Raw genomic sequence first — 23,740 nt, 5'->3', positions numbered from 1 at the left:
AGCTATCATTAGTGTACATACTGTGTTATATAAGACTATTTAGACTTTGTGGATTAAGACTTAGTGTATTGAAGTTAAGTTTGAATAGTTAAGCTATTTTGCTTATAAGAATCTATGAACACGTAACTTTCAATTCGTATAAATAACTTATAGTTTAAGTCTTTTCATTATTTGAAAATACTGGTTGCAGGATATTCTCTACTGTGACGGAGTATAAACGAAGTGTCAAAATATATAATGTTAGTATTTACCATTTTTTTAAAGGCATCTTGAAAGTTTTGACTGTCCAACTTCCCTCCTTTCCCTTTGTGAAACTTGTTATACAGGATATGTATGCATGGGAAAAAGCATTGCCTTTACAGATTTTAAAGTTCTTAATGGTATTAGAAATTTGTCAAGAGAGAAAATTTATTTTTATTTCTGGAAAATCTATGACTTCTTAAATTATTTGGTTTAATTTTTATATAAGTTTTTTTCCCTTAGAAATCATTTTGTAGGGTCCATTTTCTGCATTTGTGTCATCTGTTTGATTTGGGTTGATTTTCCCAAGTTTCCTGGGTTGGACATGTTTGATTTTTTAATCAATCACAAATGGGTGGACAATTTTAGTCAAAATATAGGAATATCCTTTTATTACACATACTTCTGATACTAATACAAGTTTCCTAATTTTGATCTTGAAAATTACTCTAACTCATTTCTTTCTCAGGAGATCATGAGGATGCTAAGATAAGGAAAAAATGAAATGTATTAAAAAATTACATACCCTGTATTTAAAGCCATTCATTGCTTTATGGGCTCTAATGTCATGTTAATTACTTCCTATGTTAATGTGTACATGCTTTGAAAGTGTGTACAGGCATTCAGCCTCTAGCTTTGTTCTTTGCAGTGTACCTGAAATGTGCACTTACCCCAACTAAACTGCTCACCCCGTCATGTGGTCCCTATCTGTGTAACGAGAGATACATAGATGTGTATGGCTACTGTATATTTGTTAGCAAGCAGAATGTTGATTACTAATATGAATTAGGAATTGTGGTGTGTTTAATATCCCAATAACTGTTCTTCATAATAGTATTGATTTTAAATGATTTTTCATGTTTTATAGTACTGCCAGGTCTGTTGAAAGGGCGATAATGAAGAACTGCTCCTCCTTTGTGATGGCTGTGACAAGGGCTGTCATACGTACTGCCATAGACCTGAGATTACAGGTATACCAGGATATACAGATATACAGGACACTGGCAGTATCCATGTGGTATAGCTGTAATCTTAGGTCTATGGCAGTACATATGACGGCCCTTGTCACACATAAGAGGGATCGGAAACTGAACCTTTTAATGGCCAGATCAAAGTAGAGTTACAGAGTTTTGTGAGGATTTTTTTGAGATAGAATTCACATAAAATTCACTTTTTAGGTGTGCAATTCAGTGGTTTTTAATATATTCAGTTATATATGATCACCACTATTTAACTCCAGAACATTTTCATGACCGTAAAAAAGTTTCCTTGTACCCATTAGTTGTCACTCTCCCCTTCTCCCTCAGCCTTTGGCAACCACTACTCTACCTTCTAGCTCCACGGATTTCCCTCTGCTGGTCATTATATATAAACGGAATCATAAAATAGTTTGCCTTTTGTATCTGCCTTCCCTTAGCACAGTAGTTTCAAGTGCTAAAGGGAATGGTCTGGAAAGGAAAAGAGGCAATGGGCAGGTGGGTGTTTGGGACTGAGTTTATGGAAAGGTAGTTGCCAGTAGTGATGAGGTCAGGCGAGTAAACAGGGAGAAGAGTGCCTGACGGAGGGGACATCTAGTAAAGAGTCTGGCCCTCAGTTCATGCTGCCCCTTACACCTCTTACTCCTTACTTTATAACTCGGCCAACTCATTTTTTGCTATATTATCATATTGCTTTAACCAATAGGTATGAGCCTTCACACTTCTAATTTAAATGTGACTGGCAAGAGACTTAAAATGTATATGCTTATTATCAGACTGCGTTCATACAAAAACCCCTCTCTCGGTGCCATGCTCAGTGCCCCTCCCTAAGCCAGTTCCCGTGTTGTGCCTCAGATCCCGCCCCCTTGTTCTCTTCACCTGCATCAGCATCTCGTCCTCCCCTGGGTTCTTCTCCTTAGCTTCACTTCTCCTGCATCCACTTCCCGCATTTCTCTCCTTTCCTTTACAGAATAACTCCTGCTGGACAGCTTTGTTCTGATTCTCTCGGACTTCTCTTCTCCAAGTCGCTCTGGGACTCTTTCTAGTCAGATTCTCACCTTCACAGCTTCTCTGAAAGTGCTCCTATCGTGGCCATTCGTCAGTCTGGGGATCAGTGCTTAGGCCTCACCTGACCCACCCATCAGTTCCAGAGCACACCCTCCTTGCAACCCTGTGTTCACTTGGCTTCTAGTACCATACTTGGTTTTCTTTCTGCCTTTGCTCCTTTTCAGTTTCCTGTGCTGGTTTTCTTACCTTCTTGATCGATAAGCATTGGAGTGCTTTCTTAGCTTCAGGGTTATCATCTGTAAAGTGGGATAGCATCTGCCTGGCGGGGTTTGTAAAGATCAAATAAGTTCACGAGTGTAAATATTTTTATGAATTTAAAGTTCTGTGACACATTTATATTAATGTGTATGGTATTTTAGACTGTTTTACAGAATAGCAGAGGGTCTCACGTGGCATCATATTTACTAAGTTGCTTTCTTATTACGTGATCATCTTTGTCATCTATAGTCAACTATAGTTTAATAATAACCTTTATTGGTTGTACATGAATTATCTTTTAGTTTAGTCACAGTGAAGCTATAGAAAGTTTCTCTAATACTTTATGAATTACTAACAAATTAGGGTTTTAAGTCCTGGGGTATCATCTGGTAGGCTATAGGAGATTTCTGTTCCGATAAATTTGGTTAAATAATATTCTGGCTATCTCTCATTCAGGGTATAGACCAGGAGATGTAAAGATCTATAACCTCATTCCAGCCCTTCTATGTAAATACAGCTTTCTGAGCCTCTTCCCTCTTCTTAGTTTTTTAAATGTAGTGAATTAGATGTTATATTTCTTGTAGCAATGAAAAATAAACATTCTATTTTGATTTATAAGGATTTTTAAAGTTAAATTTTAGAAATATCTTCCTAGTTAATTCATGGTTATTTACAAATTTTTATGCTGTATACCTTGTACTCCAATGGCTATTTCTATACACATTATTGTGGTTAAGTATTTTTATCCTGTGTGTATGTGCATATTAATGCCAAGATATATACATAGAATCAAAAAGCCTTATGTGTGTATGTATACGTATTTATACACACTCACAGAGACACACACACACAAGAAGTTTCAAAGTCCAGTGCCTATGAAAGCCACACAAATAACACAGAAGAGTTGAGACTATGGCAGACAGGGAAGTCATGCCCCCATTTAAGTGTCAGTCATCACTCAACTCCTGCCAATTGTTGTCATGTAGACATGTAGGTCCAGTGTTCTAGGATCTGCCAATATTTCAAGATTATGGATCTTTATGCATGTCCTCACAAATGTTAAATGTTGGCAACAAATTCAGAACTTTTACAAGCATTATGAGCCAAACATAGTAACAACACATGCTGTGGGCTGTTTACGGTCTGTGAGCCACCGCTTTACAACTTCTGATACATAAATGTACAAAAACAAATATGCGATGGTATGTACAACCTGATAGGTCCTGCTTAAGACATACTGAAGGTCCTCTGTGCATTCTAACAAGGTAGAAAGGGTGCAAGGGAAATATCTCTGTCTAATAAAGTAATCAGGTAACTGAATAAAAGCTTGTTTTTAAAAGTGTATGTGCACAATCTAATGAAGTAGTCTGACAAGTATCAATAATTAAAGAAACAAAAAGAGACTTTATTACCATTTTGTAACAAAAGTCTTTGGATTCTGTGGTTTAAATTTCACATTTTCTTACTGTGAGTATTGTTAGAAAATGATCTCAAGTAACATCTTAGTTCAAATAGGAACTAGAAGCGTTAGCCCATTGTTCATGAAATGTTCTTTTTATGTAAGACAACTATTCAGTCTTACTTAATCTTAATTAAATGGACATTTTCCTCATTATATATTCAGCATTCTCTTCTCTTTTTTTTATGATTTGGGGGTTCTAAAAGCTCAGTATAATATGAAAACTCAATCGGATTTTATTGAGTAAAGATTAATAAACTAAATGGAGAAGAGACTTAGTAAAACATTTTAATTATTTCCATCAGTGCAAGAGGTAGTGATTCTTTGATATGATATGGGAAAGGTGTTAGATTTATAGTTTGCCTTATTTTAATCCATTAAAATAACTCCTTAATTATGCATTTAACATCCCAATAGAGTACCAAATAATTGTAATTGCTTAAAAGCAGTTTTTAAAAAATGTTGCTAAGAGAATCATGAAATCCTCAAGGAAATTGTTACGAAATACTCTAAAGTAATGTTTTCCGCCAAGTTCAGTTCAAGAATATAGGCAACATTTAATTAGGGCTAGACTGAATATCTAACTCCACATTCTAAGATTTTTATTTCAAGATTTCTTAACAGTCTGAGTAAGGAGTAAATAATTTTCTAGAAGAGGATAAACGCTGTTGTAGAGAATCAAAACACAAACCATATATTACCAGTGACCTTGCATATTTCTCTTCTTTGATCTATTATATTCATTGTAACTTTAATTCTCAAAATAGATGCTTATTTCCCAATTTCTAAATTGGGGGATGTTGGGAGGAGGCTGGGTACTCATTGTTACATCGATGTGCTGCCTACAAATTGTTAGACTGCATAAGGGCCACATTGGGATTCGTTTGTTTTTTTCCATATACTTTCAGAGCTAGAATGACCTTACCAACTGAGTGACTTATCTTCTTCTACAGATAAGCAAACAGAGCCTCACAGATATTTTTTTACAAAGTTCCATAGCTAATTACTGACAGAGCATAGCTGGCATTCATACACTTAAATTCCAAATATGATCTATTTTATGCTATTTCTTTATTGTTTTCCCCAAAAACATCTTTTTTTTAAAATTTTCTCCTCATCTTTAATAACACTGCTTTGTTCACACCTGGGAACCACAAGTTTCTGGAACTCTCTTCTTAACATCAAATGCTTTTCTGAGAAAAATAACAGTTTCCGGAAGATATGACCGCTTATAAAAGACTTTTTTTCCTATTTGACACTTCATGAGCCTTATTTCATGTTTCGGGTACCTTTTTAATAACCTCCTCAACTTTCTTATTAGTATTCTCTATATTTCTATGTATATTCACCTTTGTTCTTAATTATATTGTGCTCTAAAGGATAGTCTTTATATTCCTTCCATTAGTGACATTCAGTTCATTCAAAAGAATAGTATCTTTGATTCGTTCAAAGTCTAAAGGAAAACTGCTAAGTTCTGTAGCACCAAACATGGTGCTGTGAGATCAACATCTTCGAGTTTTAAGAATTCTTTAGTGTTTTCATGCATCATTAGATTTTAGCCTAGTATTATCGGAGATCAAATTCATAGATCTCTTGAAAATAATAAAACTATCAACTTTTTGGGTGAGAAAGAGTATTCTTTTTGTTTATTCTGTCAGATTTTCATAATTTAAAATAATAGAAGGGCTATAGAAAGTTATTTTCTTATACCTCATATATTATTTTTTTAATTAAAGGCAAGTTCACTGAAAAGGGGCCGCAAAAACAGAAAAAGGAAAATAGAGGAAAACACCTGCGGTACTGGAGTAAAACAAGAACGCTGTACTCGTGGAAAGAAACTGAAACAGGACAACTCTGACCCGACTCTTGGCAGGTATTCTTTCTGTTCCCCTGTCCTATATGTTCATAACACCCCACTGTATTTGTTTAAAGACCGTCCACCATATTAAAGGTGACTTTTTGACTGTGTAAATAGGAACTTTCCTATGTAATGTAAACTCTGTACTATAAGTAAACGTATCCTTTCATCTTTTTTTATGAATTAATTTGTATTGTCTTTGAAAGAGAATGAAAGCTAAACTTTTACTAAAGGTAGATAACTCTAAAGCATGGATATTGATTTCAAACATTATTTTCTCTCGTACAAGCCTTACTAAAATGCAAACTCGTCTCAATAAAGACATGAAAAAAAGAAAAATAGAAGAAAACACCTTCACTAACTTACCAAACCAGGAAAGCTTTCATTCTGTAAAGAAAAGGAAGCAAGACCACTCTGACCTGACTCTTTCCAGGTATAATTTTTGTTCCCCTGTCCTATATATTCATAACATCCCATTGTATTTGTTTAGAAACCTTCCACCATACTAAAAGTGACTTTATGACCGTTTGTGTAAATAGGAATTTTCCTATGTAATGTCCACTCTGTATTATAAGTGTATTCTTCCATGTGTTTTTATGAATTAATTTGCATTGTCTTTACTTGGAAGAGAATGAAAGCTCAACTTTTCCTAAAGGTAGATAACTAAAGCATGGATAGTGATTTCAAACATTACTTTCTCTAGTACCCTTACTGAAATGGACAGTCATGAAGATGCACGGCCTTTTGTAGAACTGCCGGAGTGCAGCACACGGAGTCGTCTGCGTTTCCGCCTCAGGGATGGAAGACACGTTTTTATTAAAAGTGCGTAAGCAGCTTTATAATAACATGTCTGGTATCTGGGGGTCTCGTCAACAAGAAATAAAGTGGTTAAACACACACACAGAGCAGTCTTTCAAGAATGATCATTTTCTTTTAAACAAATACAATATCCCTGAATAAAGGAAAGCTTGGTGTGCATATTGGCTACTTTGGGCTGGTGTTTTCATCACTGGTGGTACATACTCAGCAGGAGCAGCTGGGCAGGAAGTAGTGGGCATGGTATGAAAATGGCAGTTGGTCCAGTACTAATTGTCACTGTACGTGTGGGTATCATTTGTTCTGTGACTGACTTGCACTCGAGGTGCCCTAGGGTGAGTGTATCCTCAAGCCCCTGGCACGGTTCTCCTCAAATAACCAAAGTCCTCCTAAGCCTGTGCTGCCACCCAACTACAGGTATCCACAGCATACTTTCATTCGGATGCACGAGGCCTTCGCCGTAACCGTCATCATTTCAGTCCTGGTTGCTCTGTAGATTATAGATCCTGGGCCTACCCGCAAGTTTGTATTTCGATTGCCATTCAAGTGGTAATCAATGAATGATGACCAATGAGTGCTCTACTGTTAAACCCAGGATATCATCCATTGGAAATAATATGTAGAGAATAAAGTAATATTTATTTAGTTGTTAACCATAGTGCAAATCAAGTGAAAGTTATGTGTGGGTATGGGGATATCTTGAACTCAGAAGAATTAAGTTATCATAAATGCACAGTGATCTCTTTTCCTTGTTTCAACCTCAAAATGAAATTTGGTTAAAGCACTAATTTTAAAATGAGGGTATCTAATCTGCCTTTGGTACCTTATGCACCCCCTCTGTGCTCCTTTTTCCATTTCTTCCACCCCCAATACCTTTTCAAAGTATTTAAAATCCTATTCATTTAGCCTCTCATTAAACACATCCTCAACAAGGAAATCTGATATCAATCATTTACTCCTTATTGTAAGTTTTCTTTGTGGGCTTCTTTCAACGTTATTTTTATCTTAAGTATTTCCATTTAAGAAATGAAAGAAGTTTGTGTTGTTAAAATAATTCAATTTCAACTGGAAGTTAAGGGAGGTATTTTAAGAGAATCAAAATTTTCCTTCCAGAGAAATATGACTGTCATACAACACAGGGAAACTAGTAGAGCCTTATCTACTAGGAATTTCACTTCAATAAGATCTCTTAGGCTTGCTTGGGCCATTTTATAACTCTACCTTTAAAAAAAGACTTTTTTTTTTTTGGTATCACTAATCTACAGTTACATGAAGAACATTATGTTCACTAGGCTCCCCCCTTCACCAAGTCTTCCCCACACACCCCTTCACAGTCACTGTCCATCAGCATAGTAAGATGCTGTAAAATCACTACTTGTCTTCTCTGTTGTACAGCCCTCCCCTAGCCCCCCCCCCCCCACTGCACATGCTTATTATAAGTCCCCCTTTCTGTTTCACCACCCATCCTCCCCAGTCCCTTTCCCTTTGGTTTCTGTTAGTCTGTTCGTGGGTTTTGTGATTCTATTGCTGTTTTGTTCCTTCAGTTTTTCTTTGCTCTTATACTCCACATATGAGTGAAATCGTTTGGTTCTTGTCGTCCTCTGCCTGGCTTATTTCTCTAAGCATAATACCCTCTAGCTCCATCCATGTTACTGCAAATGGTAGGATTTGTTTTCTTCTTATGGCTGAATAATATTCCTTGGTGTATATGTACCACATCATCTTTATCCATTCATCTTCTGATGGACATTTAGGTTGCTTCCAATTCTTGGCTATTGTAAATAGTGCAATAAACATAGGGGTGCATCTGTCTTAAAAAAAAAGACATTTTTTTTAAAACTTCAACTATATACAATTGAGGTAATTCCCCTAATTTCCTTGAGCCCTTCAATTTCCTTCCCCCATATATAGATAACTTTAATGTCTTCCCAGTCAACCTTTTATATATTTGTTTAGCCACATGTATCTTTAAAAATATGTAGTGTGAAATGCTGGGCATAGAAGTCACAGGGCATAAATCTGTAAAGAAGTAAAAAGCTAATCTTTTCAAGGAATATTGCTTCTCTCTCACTTACCAACTTTACATTTCCCTGTATGGCCCCGGAAGATGACTGGTTAGCCAGAGACGGGTAAGATTCCTCAAGGGAGGAACAACCTAAGACAGGCACAGTCGCCGGGGGGCCATCAGGTGAGAAATTGGGGATCAACAGAGGTGAGGCTAAGAACCTCACCCCCCGTTTTGAGAGAAATCTGCATCCGTGGATGTTTTGTTGCCCTTGTCTAGCTTGGATTAATATTTAGTCTATAGGCACAGACCTGATCATCTACATTTGCCCTCTTACAGCACTGAACTGTGTTTTCCACCTTTATCTTGCATCTACCTACCACTTCAGCATTTTATTAAAAAAAGAAGAAGGGAGAAATGTGGGATTCACATATAAATGAAGTATAAAAATCAATCGAATAATCATATCTGACTTGATTGTTTATAGTTCATGATGCGTGATGAAAACTGAAAGTTTGTGTGATATGACTGCCCTTGCACACTGTTCACCATGTAAGAACTTATTCACTATGTAAGAACTTGTTCACCATGTAAGAACTTGTTCGTTATGCTTCAGAAGATTGGAGACGTTTGAGAATTAGGCTTGGGGTTAATCAATGATTGTGCATTGAGTCCCCTATACAGAATTTTATTGTTAACAACCATTTGATCAATAAATGAGAGATGCCCTCTCAAAAAAAAAAAAAATAGTTTCAGTACCAAATGATTTCCCTCATTGGTGGAGTATAACAACGAAGCAAAACTGAAGGAACAAAAGACCAGCAGACTCCAAGGAGGAACTAGTGGTTACCAGAGGGGGAAGGGGTGGGGGCGGGGTGGTGGGGAGAGAGAGAGAAGGGGGATCGAGCGGGTATTATGTTTAGTACACATAGTGTGGGGTGTCACAGGGAAAATAGTGTAGCACAGAAGGCATATAGTGAATCTGTGGCATCTTACTACCCTAATGGACGGTGACTGTATTTGGGTATGGGTGGGGACTTGATATGAGTGAATGTAGTAACCACATTGTGTTTTCATTTGAAACCTTTATGAGTATATCAATAACCTTAAAATTAAAAAAAAATAGTGTGAAGGATATATGTACATGCAATGTTTTTAGACTTATCAGTTGCATTATACTATAAACCTCGTTCTTTGTTTCAAGTTGAATAAAATATATAAATCTAGTTAATGACTTTGATGCTGCAAGGTACTCCATCACAGGGATATATCACATGTAACATCCAGATTTCTCTAGGAATGCAAACTTAAGTTTTCTGCAGCTCCTTGTCACTGCAATGACTTCTCATACATGTCATATGTGGACTCATGGGTAGAAGCCAGTTATCAAAATGGTCCCAAATGATTCTCACCTTCTGGTATTCATGCCCTGGTGTAATCCTTTTCCACACTGTATCACGGTTAGCCAGGATGACCGGCATAATATGGCAGAGTGATGGCAGGTAAATTCCCAGACTAGGTTATAAAATATGCTGTTGCCTCTACCTTGTTCTCTTGGATCACTTGGCTCTCAGTGAAACCAACTACGGAAAACGAAGAACTGCACCAACTTGGAAGCCATGTCACTGTGGCATTTTAGAAGTGGATCCTTCAGCCCAAGACATGCGTTCGTTCAGATAACTGGAGCCCAAGACAACATCTGGACTGCAACTTGCTGAGAGATCCTAAGCCACACAACCCAGAAAAGCTCCTTGTAAGGTTTATTTTCTGTTTTTCCGTATAATTGGCATGCAGTATCCAATGACACGCATCTCTCAGAGACAATGCCGGTTCAGTTCCACACCACAATAAAGCATCTCAAGCAAGAAAGTGAAATGGATTTTTTGGTTTCCCAGTGCATATAAAAGTTACCTTCACACTATAGTCTCTTAAGTGTGCAATAGCATTATGTCTAAAAGCCTGTGTACATAACTTAAAAATACATTGTTGCTGAAAAATGCTAGCCATCATCTGACCTTTCAGTCACTTGTGATCCAAGGTCACCATAACAAATACAATAATAATTTAAAAGTGAAATACGATGAGAATTACCAAAATGTGACACAAACATCAAGTGAGCAAATGCTGCTGGAAAAATGCCAATAGACTTGCTCAACTCAGGATTGCCCCAAAACGTCCATGTGTGAAAACCACAGTATCTGCAAAGTGCAATAAAACAAGGTGTGCCCATAGTTTAGGGTGTATATCATAATGTTTCAATGTTTTTATATATTGCAAAGTGACCTCCAAATGTCTAGTTACCGTCTGTCACCATACAATTATTAGAATATTAGTATATTCCCTCTGTTGAACCTTACATCCTCATGACATGTATATTTTGTAACTGGAAGTTACCTCTTAATCCCTGTCACCTGTTTCACCCACTACCCACTGCTCCCTGCACTGGTAACCAACAGTTTGTTCCTTATCTATGAGTCTGTTTTGTTTTACGTTTGTATTGTTTTTTTAGTTTCCACATACAAGTGAAATATGGTATTTGTCTGTGTCTGATTTATTTCACTTACCATATTACCCTTCAGGTCCACCCATGTTGTCACAAATGGCAAGGTTCCATTCGTTTCTATTGGTGAGTAATCCTCCTTTGTGTAAATTTATCTTCTTTATCCAATTATCTACTGATGGATAATTAGGTGGCTTCCATATCTTGGCTATTGTAAATAACGCTGCAGTAAACATGGGGTTGCATATCTCTTTGAATTGGTATTTTGGATTTTCTTTTTTTAAGTTTTTGAGGGACTTCCATAATGTTTTCCTTAGTGGCTGCACCAACTTACATTCCCACCCACAGTGTACGAGGGTCAGGTGGTATCTCATTGTGGTTTGGATTTGCATGCTCCTGATGATTAGTGATGTGGAGCATCTTTCCATGTGCCTGGTGGCCATCTGAATTTCTTCTTTGGAGAATTGTCTCTTCATATCCTCGGCCCACTTTTTAGTCTGGTTATTTGCTCTTTGGGTGTTGAGGCTGTAACATTTCCAGAACATCTCGCCTGGCTTTAGTATATCTGCATATCAATAGGGGTCTGAGGTGGAAAGAAGTATGGCTTTAGTGCATTTGCATCTTTCCTGGGGTGGAAAAGTTCATCTCCATATCAATGGGTGATTACCTGGGCAACAGAGGGCTTATCTGTACCTGAGAGGTGAGAGGGAAGGGGGGTGTTGTGGCTGCTTGAGCAGAGAAGAGAGACGGCCAGGGACTGCAGTTTGTGAGCAATAAACGGGTTTTAAACTTTATTTCTCCATTTAACTGATTTTGGTTTTTAGGCGTATTTTGCCCGGGGATTTCCTTTGCCCAGACTTACAAAAGGTCAATATAGTCTTTTGCTATTTAAGCTAATACATTAGAGATCAGCAAGGTGAGAATCAGCAGGCAAGTCATTACATGATTAGGGAATTAGACCAAACCTCTGTGGCAAACAGATTACAGCTTGACCTGAACATCATAATTTTCTACCACAAGCAATCTAACAAATACCATTTCCAATGATAAACCTCCATGTCTTGAGGTGGACACAATAAGAAAACCGAAACCTTTCAATATTACCTAGAAATTTTTGTCCTAACCAAACAGACTTATAAACACATTTTAAAAAATGAAAACATACAAAATAAGTATAGATTCAATTTAAAATACTTAGTACCAGGGTATGTACGTGTTTGCTAAATCTCTCTTGTCTTTCTAAGTGAAGGCTAATGGTTATTAAGTACTTAACAGTCTCAAAAGCAATAGCTTCCTCAGAGGCCCCTGCTATTGACATCAAGTCTCATCTTAACTTTCAAGGCTAAGTTCAAGATATCTGATGCTTGTAATTTTCTTAATCCACTTAATGACATAGAAGTTTATTTGGATGTGAACATTACATTAGACAGTTTTTGGTTATTCAGCTAAATATCAGGTAACATTTCCTCACAGCGGTAATAAAAAGGAGAGTGGAGAGGAAACTTGGAGTGATGGCTACATTATGGCATAGACTATGGTGATGGTCATGGATGTAGATTTACAACTCATCAGGCTGTACACATGAAATATGTACAGCTTTTTGTGTATCAATCATACCTTCGTAATGTTTTTGTTTTTTATTAAAGAGCCATTTTTAAAAAGCAGGTGCTTGGAAAGTAACAAGGTTTGCTTCACTGAATGGACAATTGGCCTTGCTGGAGTGCTGGAGAGAGGATGTCTAAAACTGCATCCACTTGCAAGGGTCAGAATGCACCAGCCCAAGGCTGCATGGCACCAACAAGGGACCTTGGCCTTACTTCTGGATGCTGGTGACTTAAGAGTCCTTCTTGTTTCTCCCCACCCCTATATACCTGTTGTCACTGGGACCACCGAAATTGGATTTAGGGAGAATAACAGTCCTGTTTTCTTCTTATGGCTGAATAATATTCCATTGAGTATACATGCCACCTCTTCTTTATCCGTTCATCTACTGATGGACACTTAAGTTGCTTCCATATCTTGGCTATTGTAAAAAGTGCTGCGATAAACATAGGGGTGCATATATCTTTTTGAATCTGAGAAGTTGTATTCTTTGTGTAAACTCCAAGGAGTGGGATTCCGAGGTCAAATGGTATTTCTATTTCTAGTTTTTTGAGGAACCTCCATATTGCTTTCCTCAATGGCTGAACTAGTTTACGTTGCCACCAGCAGTGTGGGAGGGTTCCCCTTTCTCCACATCCTCACCAGCATTTGTTGTTATTTGTGTTTTGGATGGTGATGATCCTTACTGGTGTGAGGTGATATCTCATTGTGGTTTTAATTTGCCTTTCCCTGATGATTAGCAACATGGAGCATCTTTTCATGTGCCTGTTGACCATATGAATTTCTTCCTTGGAGAACTGTCTCTTCATATCCTCTTCCCATTTGTTAATCAGGTTATTTGCTTTTCGGGTGTTGAGGCGTGTAAGTTCTTTATATATTTTGGGTGTTAACCATGGGTTATTCGCTTCTGATGCCCCTGCCACCTCCCACTTCTCTGCTATCCAGCCCAGTACCTTCAGGGAGTGAGGAGTGGGTGCCAGTGGGCATGGGACTCTGTGCTGGGGCCCAGTATCATGAGTTTGCAAATGTAAAATAAAGGAATGAATGAATGAATCTCCTGTATTTTCTTTTTACAATTTAAATTAACATCCTTCCAAATATGTAAAAATGGGGGTGTTTTTAAAATACAAACAGCAGATAAAAAGTATTCCACATCTGTTAATTTCTATAATGATTCACAACTTTTTTCAGATATTCAAATGGCATTTTATGTCCTTAAATATTATTTTATACATTTGTTCATATAGGCACTGTATTTTTGTTGCATTTATTCCTAAGTGTTTTTCCCAATTAAAAAAAAATTCAAACCTACAGAAAAAAGGAACACCTCATTTACCCTTCATCCTGGACTGATCAGTTGTTCACATTTTGCCATATTTGCACACCCTCTCTCTCTTTCTCTTACAAAGCATTTGAAAGTAAGTTTCCGAAACTGGATCACTCCACTCCTAAAAAATTCTGCATGTGCTAAAAGTGTAAGATAAATTTTAGCCGGAATAAGACGGTGAAGAGAGGTAACAAAGGGCCAGGTAGTTTATTTGAGTGCAACTCCTGGGTGATGTTCCATGGTCTGGGTATGACAGGCCGGGGAAGTCACACCTGGTCAGGGAGGTGGGGGCTTGTAAGGGGTTAGGAGGGGGAGGAGTGGGCAAGCTATCCTAGGGGGCGTGGAGAGGTATGATTGGCTAAAGGTGACATAATAGACTAGAAACTTTGTTTCTTCCAAGAGGGAGGGGGCTGACGTCCGCATCTTAGTTGGCCCATCAGAAGGATGGAATTCAGGGAGAGCTGTCCCCTTTCCATGTAAGGCATGGACCTTGGGATCTGGTCTGTTCTCCCCCTATGGCATCTCTCTGTTCTGTTTGCATGTCCTTGTTTTTCCTTCCTCCAGCCTAACATTATACACTTGAAACCAATATAATATTGTATATCAACCATAGTCTAATTTTAAAAGAAGGGACTTTAACTCTGAGGTAATAATGGGCACAGGAGGATTTTTAAAAACTCATTTGTGGCGTTCTAACACTGCTTTATTTATTAATGTCATAGCTGCAGGAAATGGAATGTCCACTGCTACTAGAACTCCAGTCAGACACTAAATAAACCATGACAAGCCTAGAGATGAAAAGAAAAGTCAAGTGTTATGAAGAAACCTTGATTATAAAGGAATGCCAGTGATGCCGGGGTTCTTGTTCCCGAAGCTGAAGAATGAGCTTCACAAACACTCAAGTTAGGAGAGCAAAGTACAGGATTTTATATAGAAATAAAGAGAGAATAGAGCTCCTAGCTCACACCAGGAGGGGATAAGAGAGCCCGTAGTGGTGCATTGTCTAGGGGGTTTTATAGGCAGTTGAGGATTTTTTGAGAACATGATAAAAACTTAGGGGTGTGGACTTGCATCACCTGCCCTGTCCTCAAGGTGGGCTCGGTCATAGTCTGATTGTCAGGGCTGACAGCGGAGTCATGGGTTATGAACACTCAGACACTCCAGGCCAAGTTGCTTCTGGCCTTTTGACCTTTAACTCATCTCACTGAAGATGTCTGTATTCTTAGGTATCTTTCGCTCGAGAATTAGTGTGACCTTGACCTTCCTGCATAACGCTTAACAGAGTTTCAATGGGGACTTCTTTGCCCATTGTTACATTGCTCTGACTGTAAATTTTCTGCCCTGCTTTTCCCAGAGGACCTCACCCTACTCTGACTACACCCACCATCCCTGTCTCAGCAGTATAGTTCCACAGAACTTGTTATTTTCAGCAGAACATTTTCTTGTTGCAGTCACCTGATTTCCTGCAGAGCATACCACTCTCTATCATTGATCTTTGTAATGGCAATCCTAAGGATCCACACTCTAATTTCTTTTTTCTACAGCATCAAGGAGAACTTAAATTATGTTTATTATGATTTCTACCTCCTCTATCAATCAAAATTTCTTGGAAAGTCTTTAAAAAAGTATACTTCGGTAACCTATTAATGCAGTGGAAAATGAGAAAGAGTGCCATGATCAGTAAGCTAAAACTGAGAAATTCTTGAAAGAGGGAAAACAGACAGGGTCACATTTATAGAGAAACAAGTCTAGAGGGAACCTTCTCCAAAACAGGGGCAAGAGAGAACTTCTATAAAAGTGTAGGGCACGTCCTGGAGGAATAAAGTTACCAGGAGAGGCCCCGGGGACAATCAGGTGATTCAGGAGCAAGGATGCTTGGAGCAGATGGACCAGTTTCTGCTTGGACTGAGCAACAGACAGCAGTGACCTTTGCTGTAAGGAGAAAGCAAACACTGTCGGTTCTGGGCATCAAGAGACAGCGAAGTTCCCCCAAAGCTATTGAACTTACCTGTAAACTACCAAAATAGCTTTTCTAATACTATTGTAGTATTATCACCGTCTCCCCCATAGTCCTCATCTGCAAGCTTGTATCCATAAACAAAGATCCTCAAAAGCACAGAGAGACAAAACAGAAAGTCACTACATATTTGAGGAAACACACCATGAAAGAAGAAAGAAATGTAATAAAAAGAGCTAACACTTAAGGAAGCAGCTAATAGAGCAAGCAGGAAAGCCTCAAAAATGAGTATAATGGTATCCTTAAAAAGACTCAAAAGGCCGTTTGTGTTCATTAGAAAGAAATAACACAAGTTCTGGGCAATGAAAAGCAGTTCGCCTTCCTCCGCTACAGCCTCCTGCCGCCGCCCAGTGCTCACTGGGCTCGTTTGTTGCACATCAACTACTTCCTTTAATGGAGCAGCTGAGGAGGGGCTGGTGCACACCCAGGCCAACAAAAAGCCCCAGGAGGCAGTTAAACGGCAGAGCGATTTTTTCAAAATCACATCTGATAGCATTAACCCCCTCTGTATAAAACTGTTTAATGATTTACAGATACTCTGAAGACAACACGAAGTTGTTGGCATAGGCCTGAAGCTGCCGCCTGAGCCAGCTGCTCTCCTCCTCCGTCCGAGCTTGCCGCAGGCTCCTCTCCGCCCCTCTGCCCCTCTGCCCCTCACACTCTCTGCTGGGCCTCCCTGTATTGCGTCTTCTACCTGCAAAACATTTCTCCTCTTCAGTGAAGTGAGCTTCTACTCTCAGTCCTCAAATCAGTCATACTTCAGAAAAACAGTTCCCTGAGATCTGTATTTGGGTCACAACTTCCTGTTATTTATTCCTGTGTACCTATTTTGAGAACATTTATTAAAGTTTTGCTTTGAAATATCTACATGACTATAAACTTCAGAGGCTGGCTGTGTATCAGGTCTGTTTTTATTCATCACTATATCCTAGCATTCACTAGAATACCTTGGTTTTTGTTGGATGAAATAAATAACATTCCAAAATTCCTGTACGTTCTCAGAATTAAAACATCCCAGGACTTGACACGTTCCATAATTTTAAAAAGGAGCTTCACATATTTAGACATTAAACCGTTTCATAATCATATATAATACATGTTTGATAAATGATGGTTGCAAAACAACTTTTCCTAATCTCTACTGAGAAACGTGGATGGGAAACCCTTGTTAAATTAACTAAACAAGAAGATCATTAGACGAAGTGGCTTTAACGTATTAGTAGCTCATGTAAGCAAACCAAACCCAGACTTCAAGGTTATGAAATGAAATTCTAAGGCTAAGCAGTCACAAACATCCAAGTGGGCTTTCCCAAATAACACAACCACTTCAGTTATAACCAAAGCATTCCCTTGATTTCTTTCTGCCTCCTCTATAAAAGTCTTTCCAACAGTTCCTTTTAGTGGAGGGCTCCCAGCCACTTCTAGTTTGTGCTGCCTAATTTGAATCCATTTTTGCCCAGATAAATTCTACCTTCTGTTCATTTCTAAGTTTGTTTCTAAATTACCCCTTTTTGTAAGAACACCAGCCATTTTGGACTAGGGCCCACCAAAAGACCTCATTTTAACTTGACTAATTCTGTAAGCAGTTTTAACGTGATCCTACTTTCATATAGGGTTACATTCTGAGCTCCTAAGGGTTAGGACTTCAGCATATCTGTTTTGGGGAGACACGGATCACCTAAGACTGAACTTCTAAGAATGGTGTTTTACTAGATCAATATTTCAGTGTAAAAACTAAAGAGTTATTTTATTTTTTGTTGTTGTTGTTTCTACTGACCTTAGAACAGCTCGGCAGTTCTTGATTATTTCCCTGGTGCAGACCTATTCTTGAAAGTGATGATAGCTATTGAGGGCAGATACAGCCATCACCATTGCTGTGTGGGTCAGTTATCTTTTTTCCTTTTTCCTTTTATCTTATATTCATTCATTCATTCATTCACTTGTTTATTTATTAAAATATAGTTATTAGCTACCTTTGTGGCAGACATTGCACTGGGCATTGGATTATGCTGCTGATAGAAGGTGTACAAACCCTGAGCATTAGAACACTATTCAATAAATTTTGTCACTCAGCTTGCTTAATTGTATTCTTAGTATAATAAACATTTTTAATATGGTTTTCTAAGTTTTCTGACCCAGAAGTATGGAGGGATGGTTCCCCTTCCAATGTGGAACCATATTTTGCCCAGTGATTTTTGTTCAACTTTTTATCATTTAGGTACTTTCTTTAACTCTTCAAAAGTCAACAAAAGAAAATCTACAGAACTGTGCACAGGATAAATTCTACCTTCTGATCTACGAGCCCGTGTGTAAACTCTTACAGTAATGTCAAATATGTTATACTCTGTGATCAATTCTAAGATGGAGAAGAAAAAGTAAATTGATTAGCAATTCTTAGCACTTAAGGAATGGAGTAGGCACTGCTGACCTTCTGCTAAAAAAGATGTCAATCAATGTTTCAGCTCCCAGACTACAGCTCGGTGCTCAAGCTCCAGTTTAGTTCTCTTTCTGCAAGCAGCAAAGGGCCCACTGCTTTTGACAAGTAGCAAGTAAACCACCAAGAGCCAGAGAAAAGTCAGCAAGGAATTGCACCACCAGGACATGAAATGAAAAGAGTCAATAAGAAGCTATTATAGGAAAGGTTTCCTTGTTCTTTAGTTAAGATTGATTTCTCCTTATAAAGTCTAGAGGCAAAGTTTTGAATATTGACTTTCTTTTGAGAAGTTGGGAATATATTTTTGTTCGGGGTGGTAAGTGAGGATTCCCACTGCAGGACACTGGGGAGTGGCCTCTGATGCATGCGTACATCCGCAGCCTCCCCGAGCTGCTGTGTCCACGCCCGTCATGCCCGCCAGCGCTCGATACTTCCCACGCGGCTGTCTGTCTCTCTCCCTTCGGCCTCCCACAGGGGGATGCGACTTCTTCTTGGCTGTCAAAACCAAGTCAGCTGTGGTAGTCAGCCACTTGCTTGCCCTTTCCTCTGATCTTTCTTTCCCTAGTTTCATAAAATAATATTTTGGAGAACTAGAAAGAAAACAGAAAAGCGAAGGGTTAATTTGACAAATGCCCATACTCAACACCATTAACAATTAGCAACTGTTCACATTCAGTCATGTTTGTTTCAAGTATAATTTATTATTATTTAAGAAATAAATCTCAGATTGATAATATCTTTTAGTTATTACCATCATCGGTCCCAGTTCCTCCTCTCTGCAAATACATCATTTCAAGAGTTTTGTGAATGTTCCTATATTGAACATTTAACGCTTACCTATATCTATATATAACTGTTTTCTGTGCAGTTTCAAAAATGTATTTAAGTACTCAAATATTTTCATATACTTAACATTCAGCATCTGCTCTATTCCATGTTTACATTTACATTTATAATTTACATTATATTACAATGTACCCTGTTTAAAATTATTGTGACTACTCAAGTTAAGACCTATCTTGCCATCTCATTTTAGTCTTTTTTTTACAGTACTTTCCCTTTATTTAAAAAAAATTTTATTGAGGTATGATTGATATACACTCTTATGAAGGTTTCACATGGAAAAGCAATGTGGTTACTACATTCACCCATATTATCAAGTACCCACCCATACCCCTGTGCAGTCACTGTCCATCAGTGCAGCAAGTTGCCACAGATCCATTATGTGCCTTCTCTGTGCTACACTGTTCTCCCCGTCATCCCCCACACCATGTGTACTAAACATAATACCCCTCAGTCCCCTTCTCCCTCCCTCCCCACCCAACCTCCCACACCCCTCCCCTTTGGTAAACACTAGTTCATTCTTGGCGTCTATAAGTCTGCTGCCATTTTTTTCCTTCAGTCTTGCTTCATTGTTATACTTCACAAATGAGGGAAATCATTTGGCATTTGTCTTTTTCCGCCTGGCTTATTTCACTGAGCATAATGTCCTCCAGCTCCATTCACGTTGTTGTAAATGGTAGGATTTGTTCCTTTCTTATGGCTGAATAGTACTCCACTGTGTATAAGTACCACATCTTCTTCATCCATTCATCTACAGATGGACACTTAGGTTGCTTCCATAGCTTGCCTATTGTAAAAAGGGCTACGATAAACATAGGGGTGTGTATGTCTTTTTTAATGTGAGAAGTTGTATTTGGGTATATTCCAAGGAGTGGGATTCCAAGGTCAAATGGTATTTCTACTTTTAGTTTTTGAGGAACCTCCGTATTGCTTTCCACAATGGTTGAACTAGCTTACATTCCCACCAGCAGTGTAGGAGGGTCCCTTTCTCCTCATTCTTGCCACCATTTGTTCTTATTCTTTTCGATGCTGGCCATCCTTACAGGTATGAGGTGATATCTCATTTTGGTTTTAATTTGCATTTCCCTGATGATTAGCCACATGGAGCATCTTCTCATGTGCCTGTGGGCCATGTGAATTTCTTCTTTGGAGAACTATCTCTTCATATCCTCTGCCCATTTGATAATCGGGTTCTTTGCTTTGGTGTTGAGGTGTGTGAGTCGTTTTCATATTTTGGATGTTAATCCCTTGTCAGAAATGTCATTTATAAACATATTCTCCCATAGTGTAGGATGCCTTTTTGATTGGCAGATGATGTCCTTTACCGTACAAAACTTTTTAGTTTGATGTAGTCCCTTGAGTTCATTTTTGCTCTTCTTTCCCTTTCTCGAGGAGATGTGTTCAGGAAGAAGCTGCTCATGCTTCTATTCAGAAGATATTTGCCTATGTTTTCTTCTAAAAGTTTTATCCTGTCATGACTTATATTCAAGTCTTTAATCCATTTTGAGTTTACTTTTGTGTATGGGGTTAAACAATAATCCAGTTTCACTCTCTTGCATGTAGCTGTCCAGTTTTGCCAACACCAGCTGTTGAAGAGGCTGTCATTTCCCCATTGTATGACCATGGCTCCTTTTTTGTATATTAATTGACCATATATGGTTGGGTTAATATCAGGGCTCTCTAGCCTGTTCCATTGTTGTATGGGTCTGTTCTTGTGTCAGTACCAAATTGTCTTGATTACAGTGGCTTTGTAGTAGAGCTTGAATTAGGGGAGCGTAATTCCCCCTGCTATATTCTTCCTTCTCAGAATTCCTTTGGCTATTTGAGGTCTTTTATGGTCCCATATGAATTTTAGCATGATTTTCTCTAGTTTGTTGAAGAAGGCTATGGGTATTTTGATAGGAATTGCATTGAATGTATAGATTGCTTTAGGCAGGATGGCCACTTTAACAATATTAATTCTTCCTATCCGTGAGCACGGGATGTGTTTCCATTTATTGGTATCTTCTTTAATTTCTCTAATGAGTGTCTTGTAGTTTTCAGAGTATAGGTCTTTCACTTCCTTGGTTAGGTTTATTCCTAGGTATTTTATTCTTTTTGATGCAATTGTGAATGAAATTGTTTTCCTGATTTCTCTTTCTGGTAGTTCGTTGTTAGTGTATAGGTATGCCACAGATTTCTTTGTATTAATTTTGTATCCTGCAACTTTGCTTAATTCAGATATTAGATCTAGTAGTTTTGGAGTGGATTCTTTAGGGTTTTTTATGTACACTATGATGTCATCTGCAAACAGGGACAGTTTAACTTCTTCGTTGCCAACCTGGATGCCTTTTAGTTCTTTGTATTGTCTGATTGCCGTGGCTAGGACCTCCAGAACTATGTTGAATAGAAGTGGGGAGAGTGGGCATCCTTGTCTTGTTCCTGATCTTAAAGGAAAAGCTTTCAGCTTCTCACTGTTAAGCATAATGTTGGCTGTGGGTTTGTCATATATGTCCTTTATTATGTTGACGTACTTGCCCTCTATACACATTGTGTTGAGTTTTTATCATGTATGGATTTTGAATTTTGTCGAATGTTTTTTCAGCATCTATGGGGATGATCATGTGGTTTTTTGTCCTACTTTTTGTTGTGGTGGTGGATGATGTTGATTGATTTTTGAATGTTGTGGCACCCTTGCATCCCTGGAATAAATCCTACTTGATTATGATGGATGATTCTTTTTGATGTATTTTTGAATTTGGTTTGCTAGTATTTTGTTGAGTGTTTTTGCATCTATGTTCATCAGGGATATTGGTCTGTGATTTTCTTTTTTTGTGGTGTCTTTGCCTGGTTTTGGTATTAGAGTGATGCTAGCCTCATAGAATGAGTTTAGAAGTATCCCCTTCTCTTCTATGTTTTGAAAAACGTTAAGGAGAATGGGTGTCAGGTCTTCACTAAACAGTTGATAAAATTCAGCGGTGAAGCCATCTGGCCCAGGAGGCTTGTTCTTAGGTAGGTTTTTGTTTACCAGTTCAATTTCGTTGCTGGTAATTGGTCTGTTCAGATTTTCTGTTTCTTCTTTGGTCAGCCTTGGAAGGTAATATTTTTCTAGAAAGTTGTCCATTTCTTCTAGGTTATCCAGTTTGTTAGCATATAATTTTTCATAGTATTCTCTAATAATTCTTTGTATTTCTATGGTTTCCATAGTGATTTTTCCTTTCTCATTTCTTATTTTCTTTGTGTAGACTCTTTTTCTCTTGATAAGTCTGGCAAGGGATTTATCTATTTTGTTTATTTTCCCAAAGAACCAGCTCTTGCTTTCATTGATTCTTTCTATTGTTTTATTCTTCTCAATTTTATTTATTTCTGCTCTAATCTTTATTATGTCCCTCCTTCTACTGACTAAGGACCTCATTTGTTGTTCTTTTCCTAGTTTCATTAGTTGTGAGTTTAGACTGCTTATATGGCATTGTTCTTCTTTCTTGAGGTGGCCTGTATTGCTATATACTTCCCTCTTATCAGAGATTTGGCTGCATCCCACACATTTTGCGGTGTTGAATTATTGTTGTCATTTGTCTCTATATATTAGTTGATCTCTGTTTTAATTTGGTCATTGATCCATTGGTTATTTAGGAGCATGTTGTGGAGCCTCCATGTGGTTGTGGGATTTTTTTACAGTACTTTCCCTTTAATTTTTCTCCCTTTCCCTGATTTCTTGATTTCCATTGAATTGTTTTGATTTTCTTGGTTCAATTGTTCCACTTTCACTGATTTAAAAATTACGCATTCTATTTATAAAATTTGTCCTTCATGTTACCATGCATGTGCTTCATGTTGCTTTTTTCTAACATATGGAGTTAGTATCTACCTCTCTTTATCAAAACAGGATCCCTAGCACACTTTTCTTTTATAACACATTCCATGGAAGTCCCCCAAAGTCTTTCTCCTTTTGATATCTTTGGGAATATTAATTTTAATTTTAAAAGTACATTAATATTTATTTGTGCAACACATGCTATTAAGTTTTTTTCACTCACCATTGCTTCTTGTATATCATCTTATCTCCTGGAATAATTGTTCTTCATGCTGGAACACATCTTTTAGAGAAAGTATGGAGGTGGTGAACTTCTTGAGTTTTGGGTGCTTAAAAATGTCTTGGGTTTAACCTTACATATGACCAATATTTTCTCTGGATATAGAATTTAAATTCCATTGTTTTTCCTCCTGTTCTTGAAGGTAGTGTTCCATCTTCATGGCTCCAGTGCTTTTGAGGAGATGGCAAGTGTCAATTTGGCTCTGGTTCTTTTTGGGTAATCTCCCTTTTCACCAGTCACTTTTGGAACTTTAGGCTTGGTACCCTGAAATCTCACTACTACATGCCTGGTGTCATTTTTGTTGTGTTTTTTGTTGTTTTTAC

General features: G+C 38.0%; 1 protein-coding gene across 1 annotated transcript in view; it reads left to right on the top strand.

Moving 5' to 3' along the window:
* The window catches only part of LOC118923771 (bromodomain adjacent to zinc finger domain protein 2B-like), a 113,429-nt gene extending 106,422 nt beyond the window's left edge, over positions 1-7,007 (top strand). Inside the window, exons 20-22 of the mRNA XM_057493915.1 lie at positions 5,679-5,815; positions 6,090-6,233; positions 6,504-7,007. Of these exons, the coding sequence (XP_057349898.1) occupies positions 5,679-5,815; positions 6,090-6,233; positions 6,504-6,630 (408 nt within the window). The 3' untranslated portion in view covers positions 6,631-7,007. The remainder of the gene's footprint in view (positions 1-5,678; positions 5,816-6,089; positions 6,234-6,503) is intronic.
* Positions 7,008-23,740: the final 16,733 nt, after the last annotated feature.

The sequence above is a fragment of the Manis pentadactyla genome, chromosome 16 (genome assembly GCF_030020395.1).
Source record: "Manis pentadactyla isolate mManPen7 chromosome 16, mManPen7.hap1, whole genome shotgun sequence".
Taxonomy (NCBI): domain Eukaryota; kingdom Metazoa; phylum Chordata; class Mammalia; order Pholidota; family Manidae; genus Manis; species Manis pentadactyla.
Note: the sequence above shows the minus strand (reverse complement) of the source record. Positions and strands in the feature narration are given on the sequence as shown.